This window comes from Agelaius tricolor, unplaced genomic scaffold, assembly GCF_023055355.1.
Source record: "Agelaius tricolor isolate 1412-34295 unplaced genomic scaffold, bAgeTri1.0.p SCAF_3, whole genome shotgun sequence".
In the NCBI taxonomy this organism is placed as follows: domain Eukaryota; kingdom Metazoa; phylum Chordata; class Aves; order Passeriformes; family Icteridae; genus Agelaius; species Agelaius tricolor.
The window spans coordinates 10,062,426-10,079,486 of NW_027269263.1; the positions used below are offsets into that span (position 1 = coordinate 10,062,426).

At 42.5% G+C, this 17,061-nt stretch overlaps 1 protein-coding gene across 19 annotated transcripts in view; it reads left to right on the top strand.

Annotated features, from left to right (window-relative positions):
* The window catches only part of RESF1 (retroelement silencing factor 1), a 53,162-nt gene that overhangs the window by 20,675 nt on the left and 15,426 nt on the right, over positions 1-17,061 (top strand). For 8 of the 19 annotated variants that reach the window (XR_011678505.1, XR_011678506.1, XR_011678509.1 and 5 more), the window contains exons 3-5: positions 2,231-2,315; positions 7,674-12,963; positions 13,704-13,778. Coding sequence is in view for 13 of the 19 variants with exons in the window: in XM_071422418.1 (XP_071278519.1) it covers positions 7,713-12,963; positions 13,704-13,778 (5,326 nt within the window). In the remaining 6 variants the exon portion in view is untranslated. Of the gene's footprint in view, positions 1-2,230; positions 2,316-7,673; positions 12,964-13,703; positions 13,779-14,154; positions 14,723-14,931; positions 16,123-17,061 lie in introns of those variants that run through there. The other 11 variants (XM_071422411.1, XM_071422409.1, XM_071422408.1 and 8 more) reach the window with 3 other exon arrangements.

Here is a 17,061-nt window from a genome sequence, read left to right on the forward strand (position 1 = left end):
CCAAAGTAGGGGGAGTTTGATTCAGAAGTATGAGGAGATTGTGATTTGATGCTTCCCTGGAGCATCATGGAAGGTCTGGTCTATGACTGGTTCTGTCTGTGGAAGTAAAAAAAACATTTGTACGCCTTTCAGTTAGAAATATCTGCAGCATGGCCTCACTGAGTAAGAGTGGCCAAATTATTGGGGTGGAATACTTGTAAAAGGATGTACTGTCTGGAGCTTACCTGAAGCAATCTGTATGTTACCATTCTTTCTGGTAGCTTACTGCATCTTGTTTATCTGACATGTGCCTGTAGTCCCGTGAAAAACAAGGCATGTAACACAGAGGTATATAAATATAAACTCTGTCACTGACCCAGCTGGGCAAGGTTCAGCTCAGCAGAGGCTGTTACTTGCCTGTTCTTTGTGGTGCATGGCTCTGCAGCTGCATGCAGTGATAAACTGCTGCTGTGCAGACCTGACTGGAATTGTATAGGAGTTACTCCACAGCAGAGGTTAGAACCTCTCAAAAACAGATCCTCAGGCTGGCTGGCTCTTAGGGAAGTCACACTTGACTGATCTTGGGAAGGGCTGAAGGGGCATCTGTAACCTGTGGACTACTGCAGAGGGTGAGAGAAGTGTTCCCCCTCCCTTGTGATCAGCTGAAGGCAGAATTTTGACTGTCCATGAGGACACACAGATGATGATGCCATTGATGATTGACTTTCCAAATGGAAAGTCTCTGTAAGGTATGCCTTCCATGGCACCTGAGAAGGATCATCAGGTTCTGTCTGGGGTGCTAACTGTGTGTCTGGTAAGTCTGGGTAACCAAGGGCTGGGGGGTTTCCGGCTGATGAAGCGATGGGAAGGGCACTAGGGCCCTTGCTCAAGCCCTGGTGTGAAAAGATGCAGCAATATGGGGCTTGTTGGTAAAAGCTGGTGAAACAAATGTTGGTGCTCTGTGTGCTGCCTGGTTGGAATACCTGGATCTAAAGAGGCTTTCAAGATTCCTTGGGTCAAGACCCTTTAGCACAGGCTTAAGGGGGTTTTTAGCTACTCTGACACTAGGGGTTTGGTGGTAACTGTGGCTGCATCCTGACAGAGGAGGCAGGATGGCAGAACAAGCATAGCAGAAAATAGTTGGTGGTACATATAGGTAAAACCTTATAAAAGAAAGGTTGTAAAACATGGTTTAGGCCTTGCTATTCTGGCTAAGCTGGCCTGTTGAGTTCTCATGAGAAAAGAATCATAAGAATGAGAAGCAGTTTGCATAACAATCTCTTTTTGTGAGAAAACAGTTTGCACCTGCAAAAACGAGTCCATCCTGTGAGAGTCCGTGAAGATAAAAAGTAAACATACCTAGAAAGAAAAACATTTGATGGACATGTACGCTAGCCATTACCAAGCAATGAACTGAGTCTCAATGATTTTCTGACCTATTGGATTCCAACATGGTGCCTTCTGATACCAGATGAAATGAGCTGTGTGCAATGAAGATTCAGCTATTCTGCTCGAAGAAACGAGCCTCTCATCTGTCTCATTCCTGTCTCTAACTCAAGGCCATAGTGACAAGCTGGGACCCTGTGGTGCTGGGCACCATGCTAGTGGGCTCTGAAGTGAGCCAGGACTCTTTAACTAGTGGGTGCTGCTGGGCCTCAGATGGAAGACAAACTCATAGGACTTTATTTGGCACATGGGCACATCTAAAGAATGATTGATAACCAGCCTAATTCTGTTTAATCCCAAATCTCTGGGACTGCCCCAGGAAATAGTCAGGGGACCTTGGTCATCTCAAGGCCTTTATCTTTGAGCATATGTTAGTGTAGTGTATCTCAAAACACCAGGTGATTCTTGGGGATGGTCCTGTGTGGTTCCTCTAATAATAATTCCTGTAACATACAACTCAAATAATGGCTTACAAGAACCTCAAGGTATATCCATTATAAGTTATAGGACTTAACATGGCAGTGAACCCCTCCCCTTGTCTCCAGCCTTGCTTCTGTAAGGGGTTCCTAATTTTTTTTGATCTTGACAGTGACAATGGTAGGATTTTACTCTTGTTGAAGTTTTGGGCTGCATGTAGTCAAAGTTCCTCTTCTAGCAAAGATTTTACAGTTACTAATGGTTGGTATCTTAGTCTTGTTTGCCTCTCTCACAAGTTATGTTCCCAGAAAATGTAAATATCTTAAGTTTCCTCAGCATTTGTCTAATTCAAGGATGTGATTTTGTTTTATCCCCAATCATTTTTCAGGAAATACCCAGTGCAATGTTAGCAGCCTGAAAGGTTTACCTTGGATGCTAAAGTCTGTTTTCTTTGCTAAGATTCCTGCATCACTGTAAGTATTGCCTGGACACTGATGTTAATGTTTTTTAGGAATTTCATATGCCACTTTGTTTTCCTGTCTTCTTTTGTTATTGGTGTCTTATGAGAGCAGAGAAAGTAAAAGAGTGAAGAAAGATAGAGCTGTATTTGAATCTTGAAAATAACACCTATAAAATTATAACACTGGGTCTTTCATTTTTTATAGGCTAGATATGAGTGATACTTTTCATTCTCAAATTTGAGATCAGAAGAATCTTAAAATCTAAAAGAGCCCATGAAGGAAAGTCTCCCATTGGTGATTTGGGAGAAATGGCACGAAACATTCTGTTTAGAGACTGTCTAACACCCTGCACAAAGCAAGGTGTTTGTTCTGTGCTAGCTGGGTGTGACCATACTGGGAAGAGCTTGTCAAGATGCAGGCAAACATTATTTCTTGTATTTTGTCCCTGGGGGCTTTTGGGCTTTTTTGTGCATTTTTGGAGGCTGAAATAGTGCTTGGCTTTGAAAATACTGGCCTCTAAAAAACTTACAGAATAACATGCTCACCCATTTGGTTTGTTGGTTGTAGCAGTGGGGGACAAATGACATAAAACGCCTTATACCTCTGTAGGAGATCAGTTTATTGTAGAAATCACACCCTTTTTATACCTTAAATCTCTACCTGACGTAACTGAAACCAAACCCAGACCTAACAGAACTTAACAGAAAGAAGGCACCCATTGGCTGACTCAGCTGCCATGCTGCTGTCCATGCGTCCTATCATCCAATCAGCTTCCTGCTTGTGGGCTGTCCATGTGTCCTATCATCCAATCAGCTTCCTGCTCATGTGCTGTCCATGTGTCCTATCATCCAATCATCTTCCTGCTCATGTGGTGTCCATGTGTCCTATCATCCAATCAGCTTCCTGCTCATGTGCTGTCCATGTGTCCTATCATCCAATCAGCTTCCTGCTCATGTGGTGTCCATGTGTCCTATCATCCAATCAGCTTCCTGCTCATGTGGTGTCCATGTGTCCTATCATCCAATCAGCTTCCTGCTCATATGCTGTGTTATAGTAAACTCCTGGAGCCGGGTCTAATAAGCTCTCGGAGGCTTTTTAACACATCCAAGATAGCTCAGCTACTCTTGGAGGCAAAAAAATCAGCAGGATGGCTTCTGTTGCAGTGTTGGAAACAAAAAGGTTTAGTAAAAGGCAAAATAAGAAACAGAAAAACCGAGCAAGGTGCCAGATGTTCTTGCTCCTGGTAAAACACTTTACAAAAGTGATTACTTTCTTTTTCACTTTTTTTTCTGCTAAATTGCTGAGGCGGGACCTTTTGGCTTCTGTCCAGTTAGCTATCCTTAAGTTTGAGGTGAAGTTTTCTGGGCCTATGAGGTGCCTTTCTTCACCTAATTGAGGAGAGGGACTTCTGGGCTTCTTTTTGAGGGGACAGAGGATAGTTTTGTCACTCCATCAGCCGGGGGGCACACTCCTATGATGCTCTCCACGCATTCCTCCAGCCAAGGACAATCTCCCAGCTGTCACTCAGCTCCCTGGCAGTGCCGTCCCCCCCGCTTGGCCCGACCCCTCAGTGACAGCTGCACTATGGCAGGGCCTGCACTGGGGGAGCCCCCACCCGCTGCTGGTGGCCTCACGCCTCGCCAGAGCACGGCTTGGCCGCTTTCACTGCTGGTGGCCCTGTGCTCTGGCTGCCTCTTGTGGGTGGATGTGCGAGACAAGCGTTCTGGTGACAGCCACAGGCCGGCCATGCTGTTGTCACAAGGCCACGCTTTGTGCGTGATGTTGCTGTACTTGACAGGCCGGCAGTCCCTGATGTGCCTGTGGCTGTGCTGAGGGCTGAGCTGCCGTGAGGGTAGGACTGTAGCAGAGGCTGGCCTGCAGGCCACCTGCAGTGAGCTGAGCACCACCAATGTGCTCACCAGGAGCATCCTGATCCCCACTCACCCTGTTCCCCATCCTTGGGGCCGGCCTGCCTTGACCCCTGCATGCGTGTCTGGAACCCAGAAGAGTGTGGCTAAAACCCCTCCCAGAGTTGGTGTTTTAAGCAGCAGTTGCCACATTTTAGCATGCTCTAACCAATATCTGCTATGTCACAAGGATGTGGGTTATGAACAGCAAGCAATGCTTGTCTACAATCTTCATTTGTGTTTATAAAAGCAAGCTGCTGCAACAGAATAGTTCTGGCCTCATCATCGTCGACTTACCGGGAGAGTGTGGCTTGCAGTCTGTCCAGGAACAGCACAAATTACTGCGCTGGACCCTGTAGGATCTTAGCAAAAGAAGATTAGGATTGATACCCGTTCCTAGGAGTCACCACAGGGCCTGCAGGGCTAGGTGAGCGATGATATCACATGCACCACGTGGGCAGCCTGTCTGCGCTGCAGGGACTGCAAAAGCACTCTGGTCAGCTGTGCAGTGGTGATTGATGGATTTCTGTCCTGCAGCGCTTCCGCCTCAGCTGTACATAGCTCTCAGTAATTGGTTAGCCAGACTGCAAACTGCCTCACTGTTAGAATCAGTTTTGTTATGAATGAGGTCCCATATGTCTAATTTAATAAACTACAGACTTAAAATTTAGCAGTGGTTTTAATTGAGATAAAATAATATGATCAAATGTAATCCAGTAGTTAAAAAAAATTTGGCAGTGGTTCGGATAAAGCATAAGCAAAACCAATCGATCGGGGTATGGGGAGGGCTTCCCACCCTGCCTCATGTACAAAAGGATCCAAATGCAGCTTATATACTGTATACTAATATGTATTCATTAATACTTTCTGTAAATCTCCTCCTATTTTTGATTCCTAATATCTACATCACTATACTACACAGTGCATGCTCCACTTGTTTCCAAGGGGTCTTCTGGCTCTTTGGTGGTCTTTTCACAGGAAGGCTCATGATCTTCTGTCCTTTGAATAACCTGGCAGGTGGCACATGCACATTAAGATTGGTGTTATTTAAGTAAGGCACTGTATTCCAATTAAATCTTATTTATTTCATAGATAAGACCACTATTTTACACTCCCTGTTGGGAATTGTCCCAACTTTATTTAGTCAGTCCCTGCTCTGGGAGTTGTCTTAACTTCAGTTGATGCCAGTTTTGGTTTGGGAGTCTTCCTGACTTCATCCATTCCCAAGGCCAAATCCAACTTTTATATCCTGTTTCCCACTTTTATCATCTACAAAGAAACCCATCTGCTTCTCTAATCACATATACTTTTCCAATTATTTTCCTAAAATACTGTGGGGTGTGAGGACGTATGCAGTGCTGATGGGTTCTAGGCAGTTTAGCATGATGGATTGGAGGATAAACTGCTTTCTTTTACCAGCGCCCTCAGTTCTTTAATTACCTTATAGTCCAGCTCTTAGTATGCTGGGTGTTGGTTTGGCACATATATTACTGGGCAGGCTGTAACAAAAGAGGCCAATTCTGCCTCCTTTGTTGTGGCTTTCCTGCATTTTTGCCATTGCTGGACTACTTCGTCTCTGTCTTGGGCAGGGAATGAGCCTGCTGCCTGCTTGCAATGTGGGAATTCTGCACTGAGGGGGCCAGCTATGCAGGGATTTTTATCAGAGTAAAGCAGCTCTGCAGGGCTGGGATTATCTCAGGATAAGGCAATTCTGCAAGGTTTGGGTCAATCTTGGGGTTGTATTCGGGTTCTGGTGGCGCTGAAGGTTCAGGGGACTCAGCTTCCAAAGCTGTCTAATCAGCAACATTCGCGTGACTTCCTTTAATGGCTGCCATGGTTGTCCCCATGTAGTGAAAAGTGTCTGTCCTACTGCTTGCCAGGTTTCTGATTGAAGGGGTGCATTAAAGGGGAAATCTTAAACGTGATTAGGCACCCAGTCCAGCAGGGTGCTTAGTTTCACATCAGCCATATTAACAGATTGCTGAGGTAGGAGCCACCGTACCTGGCCCAAGCTCCTGCTTTGTTCCGGGGATATTCCACCTCCCATATTTGCTCCCAGTGGGCTATTCACCTTCCAGGTGAGGTGTGCGCACTTTTAAATTCCTGAGTTCCTTCCCGAACTCTTCTCAGATCCTTCCCTAGATCCTTTTCCGGACTCTTCCTGGCCGGTTCCTTGACCTAGTGGGAGTTGCTTACCGGAGCAGTCCACTCACTCTGCAGCACCCTATAAGTCCCAATTTGGGCCAGCCATCTGTAGCAGTGGGGAGCAAAGCGACACAGGCTCCCTTAAGCATCTGAAGGAGATCAGTTTATCATAGAAATCGCACCCTTTTTATACCTTTAATCTCTACCTGACATAACTGAAACCAAACCGAGACCTAACAGAATTTAACAGAAAGAAGGCACCCATTGGCTGGCTCAGCTGCCATGGTGCTGTCCATGTGCTCTGCCATCCAATCATCTTCCTGCTCATGTGCTGGCCACATGTTCCTTCAGCCAATCAGCTTCCTGCTCATGTGCTGTCCACGTGTTCCTCCAGCCAATCCCAATCTCACTCCCAACTGTCATTCACTGGCTCTCTCCTGGCTCCTAACTTCCTCTCCCTCTTCCGTTGACTTCCATGTCTCTCTCCTGCAGCTGTGCCTCTGTCCAGGGCCTTCTGGTGAGCATAAACCTTAACCACTCTGATAATTATAACCCCATGTCCTACAGTTGGTAATCCATGTGCACTCTGGAATATGGCACATGAAGGCTTAGGGATATGTGGCTTTGTCAGCTCCAGAAGTGCTGCTGTCATCTCCATGCTTCATGCTATGGAGATGTCATCTCCATGCCTTCTCCCAGCTGAGTAAGTTAATGCTACCAACAGAATTAGGGGCTCTTTGCTTGTAGCCTGCTAGAGACACATTCTCAAAATTAAACTAGTGGGTCACATTATTATGAGAGATTTTTACTAAACCCAAATTAATTTTTTCCATATATTTCGTTGCATTTAAAGGTGTAATTGAGATTGAGTCTTATTGTCTGAAAACCCTGGCCTGTATCTTATTCTATAGGTGTTTCTTATGTTCAGTTCTTAAGTATTGCTATGTTGTGTTACACATGTGCCTTGGGGTTTTTTTCCCTTTGTTTTTGCATGAAGAAGGCAAATGCAGCAATCTATTGTTAAATTAAAAGGTTGATAGATAATAGAATTAGCAGAATAATGTGAAGGTTTTGTTAGTCATTAGATTGTCAATAGAGTTGTTAGTTGCTTCTCTTTTTATACTTTACTGTGTTCTGGGAAACAATTTATGCAACTTGACATTGACAGCATTGATGTCCACAGGTTGTGCTGGGGTTGCTGTCCTACCCAGCAGTTTAGGTTCAACAGTTCTGTTCATGATGCATTCTAAATCACTTCTTAGTAAGTGAAATAGGTCTTGATCAAAAGGTTGTAATTTTTTATAAAATTTTTTTTCAGTATTTTGGTTTTGCCTGAAGAAAAAGAAAACAAGAAAAGATGGACTGGAACGTAAGGCCAGTCCAGAATGCTGATGCAAATACAAACCTGCAAAGTGAAGGAGCATGTTTCACTCAGTTACTTCCTAATGGACATGGCTTTCCTCAGACAAATCCCAACTCCTCTAAAAATACATGCACTCATGCTGAAAATAACCAAATCGTGTATATGCCAACTATCAATGTTGCCTTCCCTGCTGTAAATGCCGAAGGATTCAAAACTTCAGATCAAACCTCACCAGGAGCATCTGTAACTGGTAATAATTTCTTTATGTCAAAATTCTCAGTTAAAAGACATCAGCCGATGTATGGAACAGGTCTGAAACCTCCCCTTCAGAATTCCCCTTTGCGGCCAGAGATGACTCCGACTTCTTGGCCAGTGTCTAATCCCTACAGTTATCCCTGCAGGAATGTGCCCCCCCTGTCCTCCCAAGTGAACACAGGGAATAATTTAAGAAATGTGCTTGGGGAGCCCCAGTACACCAACACCAACGCTTACACGGCGCAGCCAGAAATGCTGCAGCATAATTCCCTGAGACTTGCAACACTACATCAAGGTGGCATTCATCCCCAGAATAATTCTTTTCCTCTCCCTACTTCCGGGCAACATGTTCAACCCCAAATGTTTAATTCCAATAATCAGTGTAAAGTTTTGTATTCGGTGAATCAAAATACTGGGACAACTGTACAGCTGCCACAATTTCAGCAGAGTCAGATGGCATCAGAAGCTCCTAGAGGATGTTCTGCACCATCTTTGTTGCCTGCCAGCTGTGTTTCAAGGCCTGCAGCACAATCTTCAATGGGTGTACCACAGGAAATTCAAAATGTACCCAATGGATACAACATTACCCAGCAGAGGTTCCCACTGGACCCAAAAAATGCTCCTGGGTTTAACAGTATTCAGCAACACTGTCAGAAGCAGCAACCTGGAGAAGTCAGTCAATCCATCAGGAATGTCTGTAATCCAAGTGGAAGTGTGACAGTAAATCGGTCTTTTAGTGAAAGTTCTGTGTCATCCCCTGGCATTCCCAAAGAACTGCTTGATGTTGTGAAAGAAATAGAAGCTCTTTCTTCAAAGCCTCTGAGTGATCCTGCTTCAGTTCCGGAGAGCCAGACTAGTGGTTTGATAAATGGGCCTATTAATGCTCAGATTTCCTCAGCAGCAGCAACACATGGAGGAATTACAAAGGAGAGACTAGCTTGGGAAGCTGAAAAGCTGAAATGTCTTAAAAAAAGGGTTGTCCTGCTTGAAACGGTTCATAATTATAAAAAAAAAATCTATAATGAAAAAAATACTCGTTCTCTTCCTCCTGGTTATCCATGTTCTCCTTCTAATTGTCTTCCATGTATGCCCAAACAAAATGTACAGCCTCCCCCATCTGAAGCAGTGAGGACAGAGAGGCCCACATTCATGGTTCCACACGAAGAAAGAAATGACAAAAACCTAGCCAGTGCTGATAACAGAAGATTGGAGGTGACTCAAAGTAGCCCTCAGGTGAAGCAGGGAAGTCTTTCATCAAGCTTCACTCCTGTTCCCTCTCAGAGTAAAGTCCCAGCTCAATTTAATAATCCTGAGAGCACCTTGGAACAAAGGGATGTGCATGCCTTGGCCTCTTCTCCAGGAACTGTGACTTCCTCGAACAGTGCTTCGTGTTTTACTCCAGCAGGGAGCTCTGTCAGGGCTGCATCAAAGACTCTGCAAATTGGCCCTGAGAACTCATCATTTCTTCAGTTTGTATTGAGCAGCACAAATGCACTGAAAGAGAAGACAGCTGGTGCTACTGCTGATAAAATACTGACAAATCTCCTGTGTAGTGAAAAACCGCTGCTTGATACGTCTGTCTCGGGTGGAAGCTTGCTAAAAGACACCAGTGAGAAGAACGTAGAAGGTCTGAAAGGTGAGCAGGCATCTGTGGCTCACACAAACTCTGCTGCATCACAAACAGCTGCATCTGGTGATGCTCAGTTGCAGACTGAGGTAGCTCAGAAAAAACCACCATTTACTGAAAATGCATCTTGTAGCCAGAGCAATTGTAGTTACTCTATGGAAGAGGTGGTTGCGTGCCTGCGCCTGTGGGGGAAGTATCCACCAGAATCTGTTAGTGTGGAAAATAAACAGTCAAATGAAAACCTCACAGCAAATCAGGTTTCACCCTCTGACCAAAACACAAAGAAGGGAGAAAAAAATCATGTGCTGGAAAGCATGGATGAGGCTGTTTTGCCTGTAACAACTACCTCTGTGGGACAAAAGCTTGATACACTGACTTCCAGTTTGATAAAAAATTTCGAACCTCAAGTTGCAGTTGTCTCTCCTTTAGTACTTAGTGAACAAAGAGCACTAAGTGAGCAGGCAGGCAAGATCCCAACACCTGAAGGTAAAACCTATCCAGTGATCAACTCGGGGAGCACGTGTAGCTTGCAAGAAGAGGGGGAAAATGGTTTAAGTGTGGCAAGTACTGTCAAAAGAACTGTAGAAAACGGTTGGTCATCACCCACTGATTGTGTTCTGGAACAAATAGTGGACTCACATTTGCAACAGATCAAAGCAGGTGATGAAAACCAAAGCAAAGTTAGCCAATCTGCACAAGATGCAAGAAAAAATCTGCAGCTTGGATTACAAAACAAGGCTCCTCATCCTGAATCAGGCACAAATATTTGTAGTCAAATCTCTCAAGAAGGTGCAAGAGACCATGAAGACAAGCAAGCTGTGTTAGAGGCAGGGGATACATCCACAGCTCTGCTGGAAAATGACATGTTTTGTATTTCTAGTGTATGCTCTCTTGTTGAAGGTGATAAATTTTATAACCCACAAATAGCAGGCATGTTCAAGTCAGTCTATGAGACACAGGCATCAGAAGGAAACACATCTGGTGCAAGGCAAAAGGAGCAACATCTGGACTTGAGTAAAACTGAGCTGAGCAATAACACTGCCCAAAGAGAGAGCTTGCTGCTAAAAATGTTGGAAGAGTCATCAAGTCATTCGGAGAAGGAAAGCAGTGGCAATCCTCCTAAAGCAGTTTCTACCTCTGAACAAAGCACGTCATTCAAGGCATCTGCCAAGCATCCTGAAAATTCCCTAGAAAATCTTGCTAATATAAATCAGAAGTTAGCTCAAAATTCACTGGATTCCTCTATCAGCATAACTGCTAAAACAAATGCACCTGCTGTTTCAGGAGACCACAGTAAACAAAATTCCATGCCCAGTAAAAATAGCATGGAAAAGGAGGTAAACTTTTTTGGAGCAAAGCCTAGTAAATATCTAAAAGATCAGCTGCTTGCTCTAGTGAAGGAGTTTCCATATGGCATTGAAGGTGCTGATATGCTAACAAAAGAAGCAGCACAAAATCGTTCAGCAGCTGAAGGGACAGAGAACCAGTCTCAAAAAGAGGTTAAAATTTGTGACAAGAATTCTCATTTGAAGGACCCAGTAAATCAGACTAAAGTTGCAGTGTTAAGATCTGAACAGGTTCAAGAACTGTCTCCTGGGCACAACCAGCGTCCCTCTAGTGACAGCAAGAGAGAAGTGAGTCAGCAGTCAGAAAAGGCTTCAGCTGACAAGGACAACCTTGAAGGCAGTGTCCAGCCTAGTCAGGATCTATGTGAGCAGGAAAAAACCCCACAAGAAACTTCTAAGCCCAGTGAAAAAAGTGAAGATTGCTCTTTAACGGGTGGTCCATCTGTAGCATATAAAACATCACATTATCCCTCTCAATTAGAAACATCTGGTTCAGAGAAAAATGATTGTCAACTTTCAAAAGCTGAAAATACTGACTCTGCAGAGACAGAAGAAAAATCCAGTCAATCTGATGCCTTGAAAAAGGAAAACTGTGCAGTGGGAGGAGACCTGACAATTTCTGAAAAAATCCCAGACAGCACTAGCAAAAATAAAGATATTTGCAAATACACTTCTGAAATGAACAAAAAACCTAGGCTGAAGGTGGATAATGAATACAAACTGCCTACAACACAGCAGGAAAAAACTGGACCAGTTAATTCCTTTGAAAACCAGGATGCTGATAAATGCAAAAGCAGCGGTTTGAAGGAACATCTGCAAATTGACAAAGGAACCCAAGTGTCAAGTAGAGAATTGAATTCTTTCAAAAAAGAGCACCAGACAGCCTCCGAAGAGTTAGCAGAAAAAGCTGATCATACATATGCAGACAACAGGGCAAAGTTGTCCGTAAAGAAGGAGAGAGTTTTCAAAACTGAGTCCCTTTCAAAAGATACAACCAAACCAGGTCTGACCATAAAATCCAAAACAGACATTCTCCAGTCTGTGAAGTCAGAAATGGTTGAAATTAAGCATTCTGAAGTCACTCAAGGACAAAAAATTAAAACTTGTGAAGAGAACTCAGCTGAAGAACAAAACTGTAGGGAACAAAAGGAGGTGCTTAGGCAAGACGTAGGAATTAGCGTCAAAGTGCAAACAAAATTACCAGCAGAAATGAAACTCAAAAAATTGAGTAGTTACCGAGCCGATGCTGTAAAATTCTCAGATAGTAGCTCTGTAGACTTCAAATCAAGACACACAAAATATTCTCAGCATAAATCTGTGAAAGTTCATCCTTTGCAAGAGCAGCCATACAAACGGAAGATGAAGGAAAATATGGTTGGGAAGAGAGAATTTAAGAAAGCAAAGCTGGAAGAGGAAGGATTGAAACAGTCTGAAGGAAAGAGTTCTAAGCAGCTTGCACACAATTGTTTGCTAAATGCTGACAAAGCTAAAAAACTGAATGGAGAAAATGGTTGGAAACCAAGGAGTTCCTTAGCAGATTGCTCTGTGCTTAAACTGCAGAGAAAAAGGGCTCGATCTTCTAGCATGTCTAAAAACTTCTTTTCTAGCAAAGAAAGACATCTTGATGGTCAAAACAAAGACAAGTGCTCTGAGAAAATGTTTCCTGATAAAAATCTTCTATACCTAAACAGAAGAAATAGACTAAAGCTGCATCTTCAAAAGGAACCCAAAAAGCACTACCTGAACAGAGTGGCATTTAAACGTACGGCACAGGAGCGCATCTGTCTGACAAAATTAGAGACATCACCTGTCAGACCTGTCTGGCATAGAGCCACCAAAGTGCCACAAAGCAGCAACTCAAAAAAAGATGTGTCTGTCTCGACAGTTGAGAAATCATGCAAACAGGAAGTCCTTGAGTTCAAGCTGTGTCCAGAGATAGAGTTCAGGAATCCAGCCCCTGGTGAAGAAAGCTTAGCTGCAAAGAATTCTCCAGAAAGAGATAAAGTCGTTGTAGAAGGTATGATGTTCTCTTAAATATTCATTTGTAAATAAAAACTACGTATTCATTTTTGAATTCATGTTGCACAAAGCTGCAGACAGTGAAAACATGGGACTGTGGAGGCTGAAGGCTGAGATATCCTAACTTGCTCTCTGACAGACCACAGCTGTGTCTTCAGCTGAAAAAGAACATGGGAGTTTTCCTTCAATTTTCTCTAAGTCTTAGTGAATGAAATTAGAATACTTAAGAGCATGGCAGTTTCAAGTAACTTTGGGAGAAGGCTTTCTAAAGTATTTGTAGAACTTGTAGAAAGTAGATTCCCTTGGAGTAGTGAGGTGATCTGATCAAAGGTGATCTGATCTGTATTCCCTGTTCTCCTGCTTGTGCATCAGTCTGGCTGGGCAGAGGAGGGAGAGATCATTTGTGCCATTGAGGAATAGAGTGGGCTTAGGCCAGGTGTATCCTGCCCATAGCCCCCATAATCTTTGCCATCTTTGCTTTAAACATCCATTTTTCCTGCTCTTCTCCCCTACCCCATTTTTCAACATTTTACATGGTGCATTCTGAAGCATATTTATATCAAATGTTGTATTTTATTTTTCTCAAGCTGTATATATCATCACTTGGAAGTCATTTTCATACCCAAAGGAAATTTCCTTTTGCATGTGCTAGTATATGTGTTAGAATTTAATGCTGAATAGAGGCCAAAACTTGTGATAAAGGAACCTCAGAAACATTTTTTGAAAATTTCTTTTTAGGTGTCAAGAGTAAAAAAGAAGATTGGTTAAAATGTGAACCAGTGAAACAAAAGAAACTGGAAGAGATCTCTGCAGGTGAAGTGACTTCTGAATGTCCCATTTGAAATACAAGTTTAATCCTCTTTGCTTGGTTTTAAAAGTTCCTTTACAGTAGTAAACCTTAATAAAGTATTTAAAATTATTATTTACTCATTCTCCTGATTAAATGGATACCATAGAATAGACTTAAAAGTCTCAAAGATTTGTATAGCTTTTTATTGCTTTATGAATATGTTGTTGGAAATGTTGAAATTTTTCTGTGCCATTAACTTGGATGTAGCATTAGTAACATTTAAATACAGTTTTCAATTGTATATAAAGACTCTTTCATGCTTTAAAATATAGAAAGTGATGTAGCAGAATCTAGTGCAAAACCAGAAAGTGATTTTTAAAATAAATCTGACTTTCACAGTACTTTGCTGCTGTCCACACATAACACCTGTGCTCACAAGTTCCAGGACCTGTGTGTCCCAGTAGTCTGGACAAGATAATCTGTGTGACACCCAGAGGAAAAGTGGGGCCACTATGACATCTTCCTCATTTCTCTTGAATGGCAAATTGCTTTTTGGATGGTCTTTTATACCCTCTAGGAATCAACTGTCACGACAGTGGCAACTTTCATCTCAGGATCTTGTTTGTTCCATCCTTTTGTAAATCTTGGGTGAGGTTGCTCCTAGCTGTCCTTGTTTCTTTGCTTTAGGTACTTCTCTAGCTCGAGTTTTGTTTTTCTAGTGGTATAACAGGAAACAGAATGCATTCTGTAGCCTTCTTGCCATCTGCTTCTTAGCTTTAGAACAGAGGGCTTGCATGCTGGTACTTGTGTTGTTGTGGTGTTGCAAGTAACATAGTTTGCATCCTTTGCATCTTTTGTTGCTGTTGCCTGTGTCCTTGGGCTTTGGTGTCTGCCATCATTTTAGCCCTTCCTCTTGCTTCTTCTCTTCCTTTCACAAATGCATGTTTTCTGTCATACCTTTCTTAATGCTCTCCAGAAATCTCTCCTGTGAAGACACCCAAATAGCCATTTTGTGCTTAAGGATGCATTGGAGATGGTTTTGAATCTGAAGTGCCTGGTGCTTTAGGAAGGAAGTTTGTGGCATCCTTTGTTGTCACTGGAAGGTCTTAGGTACCACATGTGTAAGGAGTGGAGTCCTTTGTGACTCTTGCTTTAACATGCTTGTCTGTCTTGCAGCTGAGGACAGTATTCCCCTTGATACAGCTATACAGATCCTGGGAGGAGATGGAGAGACTCTTCACATTCCTGTCAAAGGCTCAAAAGAGATGTTTCAGACCTACAGGAAAATGTATCTGGAAAAAAAGATGCAAAAGTCTTGATAGCACTCCTGTATCAAAGGTCTTACTGTCACTGAGAAAAAAATGCCAACACTAAGATGATTTTTTTTTCTGTTTACTTCATGTTGCTGAATAATTGTAAAAGCCCACAGTTTTCTGGTGGGTAAAGGAAAATTTCCTTCCCCATTTCGTCATATTTGTGAATAATTACCATCTTATTCTGTATTTATTGTCCAGATATTCTTTGGTGCTGTAAATGCTGTTTTAAAACATATTGTTTCTTTTGGCATTTTTTGATTCTTTTTTTTTTTTCCTAAGATAGAGTAGCTCATTGAATCTTGACCGAAAAATAACAAACTCATTTAAACTGTTATAGCCTCTTTTCTTTCCTGATTCTCAAAAACTTCTACTTATTATACTTTCCATTGCTGGCAGTGGAAGAATATTTCTGCTGCAAAGGGACTGCAGTGGATTCCAAAGCATTACACTTCTGTTTCACACTTACGGTAGTCTGATGGTTTTGCTTCTGTTTTTGTAGAAACTTTATTTTTTTCTAAACTGGGAATAGAAATATAAAGGCCTCAATGCAAGCATATAGATCCAGGGGCATTTATGAAGTATTTATGCTGCTACCCAGTTTTGTTACATTTCTTTTTTTGGAGCTTGTATGAATGGAGCTTTGAGTTCATAGTTTGAACACAGTGCTGCAGACCCTTAGTTTACTGGAGACTTCTCTTGCTTTTCTTTCTCTCTTTCTTTGCACTTCTTTTGTTGAAGTGCAGGGAGTTCAAATTCACTCTTGTCTGGATTATGCTGCTGAGTTCAGCCAGACTGTGATTAATTTCTTTGTTTATAAAGTGTTAGGTTATGTTTGCTTACACATTCACTGTGACATAACAGTTGTATTTGTCATTGGCTATCTTTTGTTTAAGTGCCTTTTCACTGTTACTCCAAATTTAAAATCAAATCGTATTTTTACAGAGATTTGGTACTTGATTCTTTCTATCTTATTAAACCTTTATGCTGAACAAAAAACCTGTAGATACCTTACTGAACAATTTTTATACTTGAAATAAACTTTTGAGGACTACACCTTGTCTTTTTTTCCTGAAAATATGAAGTTGTGCTTATTGCAGTTAGTTAAATAGGAATTGAAGATATTCTTGCAGATGAAATGCAGCTTTAAAATAAGTGATGGATCTTCCTGGTTGTAGTTGCAAGTTTATTAGTTTGTTTCTGTCTCTGGATGCCAAACTATTAGTCTGTGGGGAATGTTGCCACTGGAGGATTTTGTAGTAATGTTGTCAACTCTGAAAAGGTTTTTCATTTTCTTTAGAGTTTAATTACCTGTATTATACTGCCTGCATGAAGGAAGATTTATTGCAGCCTTAAGTGTACCCAGTACAAACAAAACAGAGTTCTTATCAGGAATTTAATCTGAGTTTTGTTCTGCACAATGATACATGAAGCTGACATAAATGCTTGAGTGAATTCTTTTCAGTAGGAAATTATTTGATCCATTGACCCATGATGTTTATGTTCTAAATATTTGGAGAAGTCTTCTCACTGATCTTGTGCACCCAATGAGCAAGAATGCCAGTTTTGAGTCCCAGTGGATGCAGCTGTGTCTCCTTCCTCCCTTACACCAGGAAGTGCATCTTGGCTCTGTGACAATGTTTAATGTGACTTGTGCCTGCACTGATTCGCTGATACTGGAATCTCTCTGCTCAATTGCTGTGGCTCCTAAGTTGGCCACTATCCATTCAGACAGCTGCTGGAAGGAAAACATCTGTAAGGAACAGTGGTAGGGCTGCAAGGAGTACCTGCAGAGAAAAGCCTGGAGACCATCTGCTCCACGGAATGAGCACTGTGGATGTGTGCATAAATGTCACATGTAAACACCAGGCCTTACTGTGGTCATGCTGGCTTGACAGACAGATACAGAGCAGACACAGCTGTCTCTAACACTGCCTGCTCCACCTCTGGGCATCTCCAGCAGCTACAAGATAAATGGGCAGCCACAGGAGCC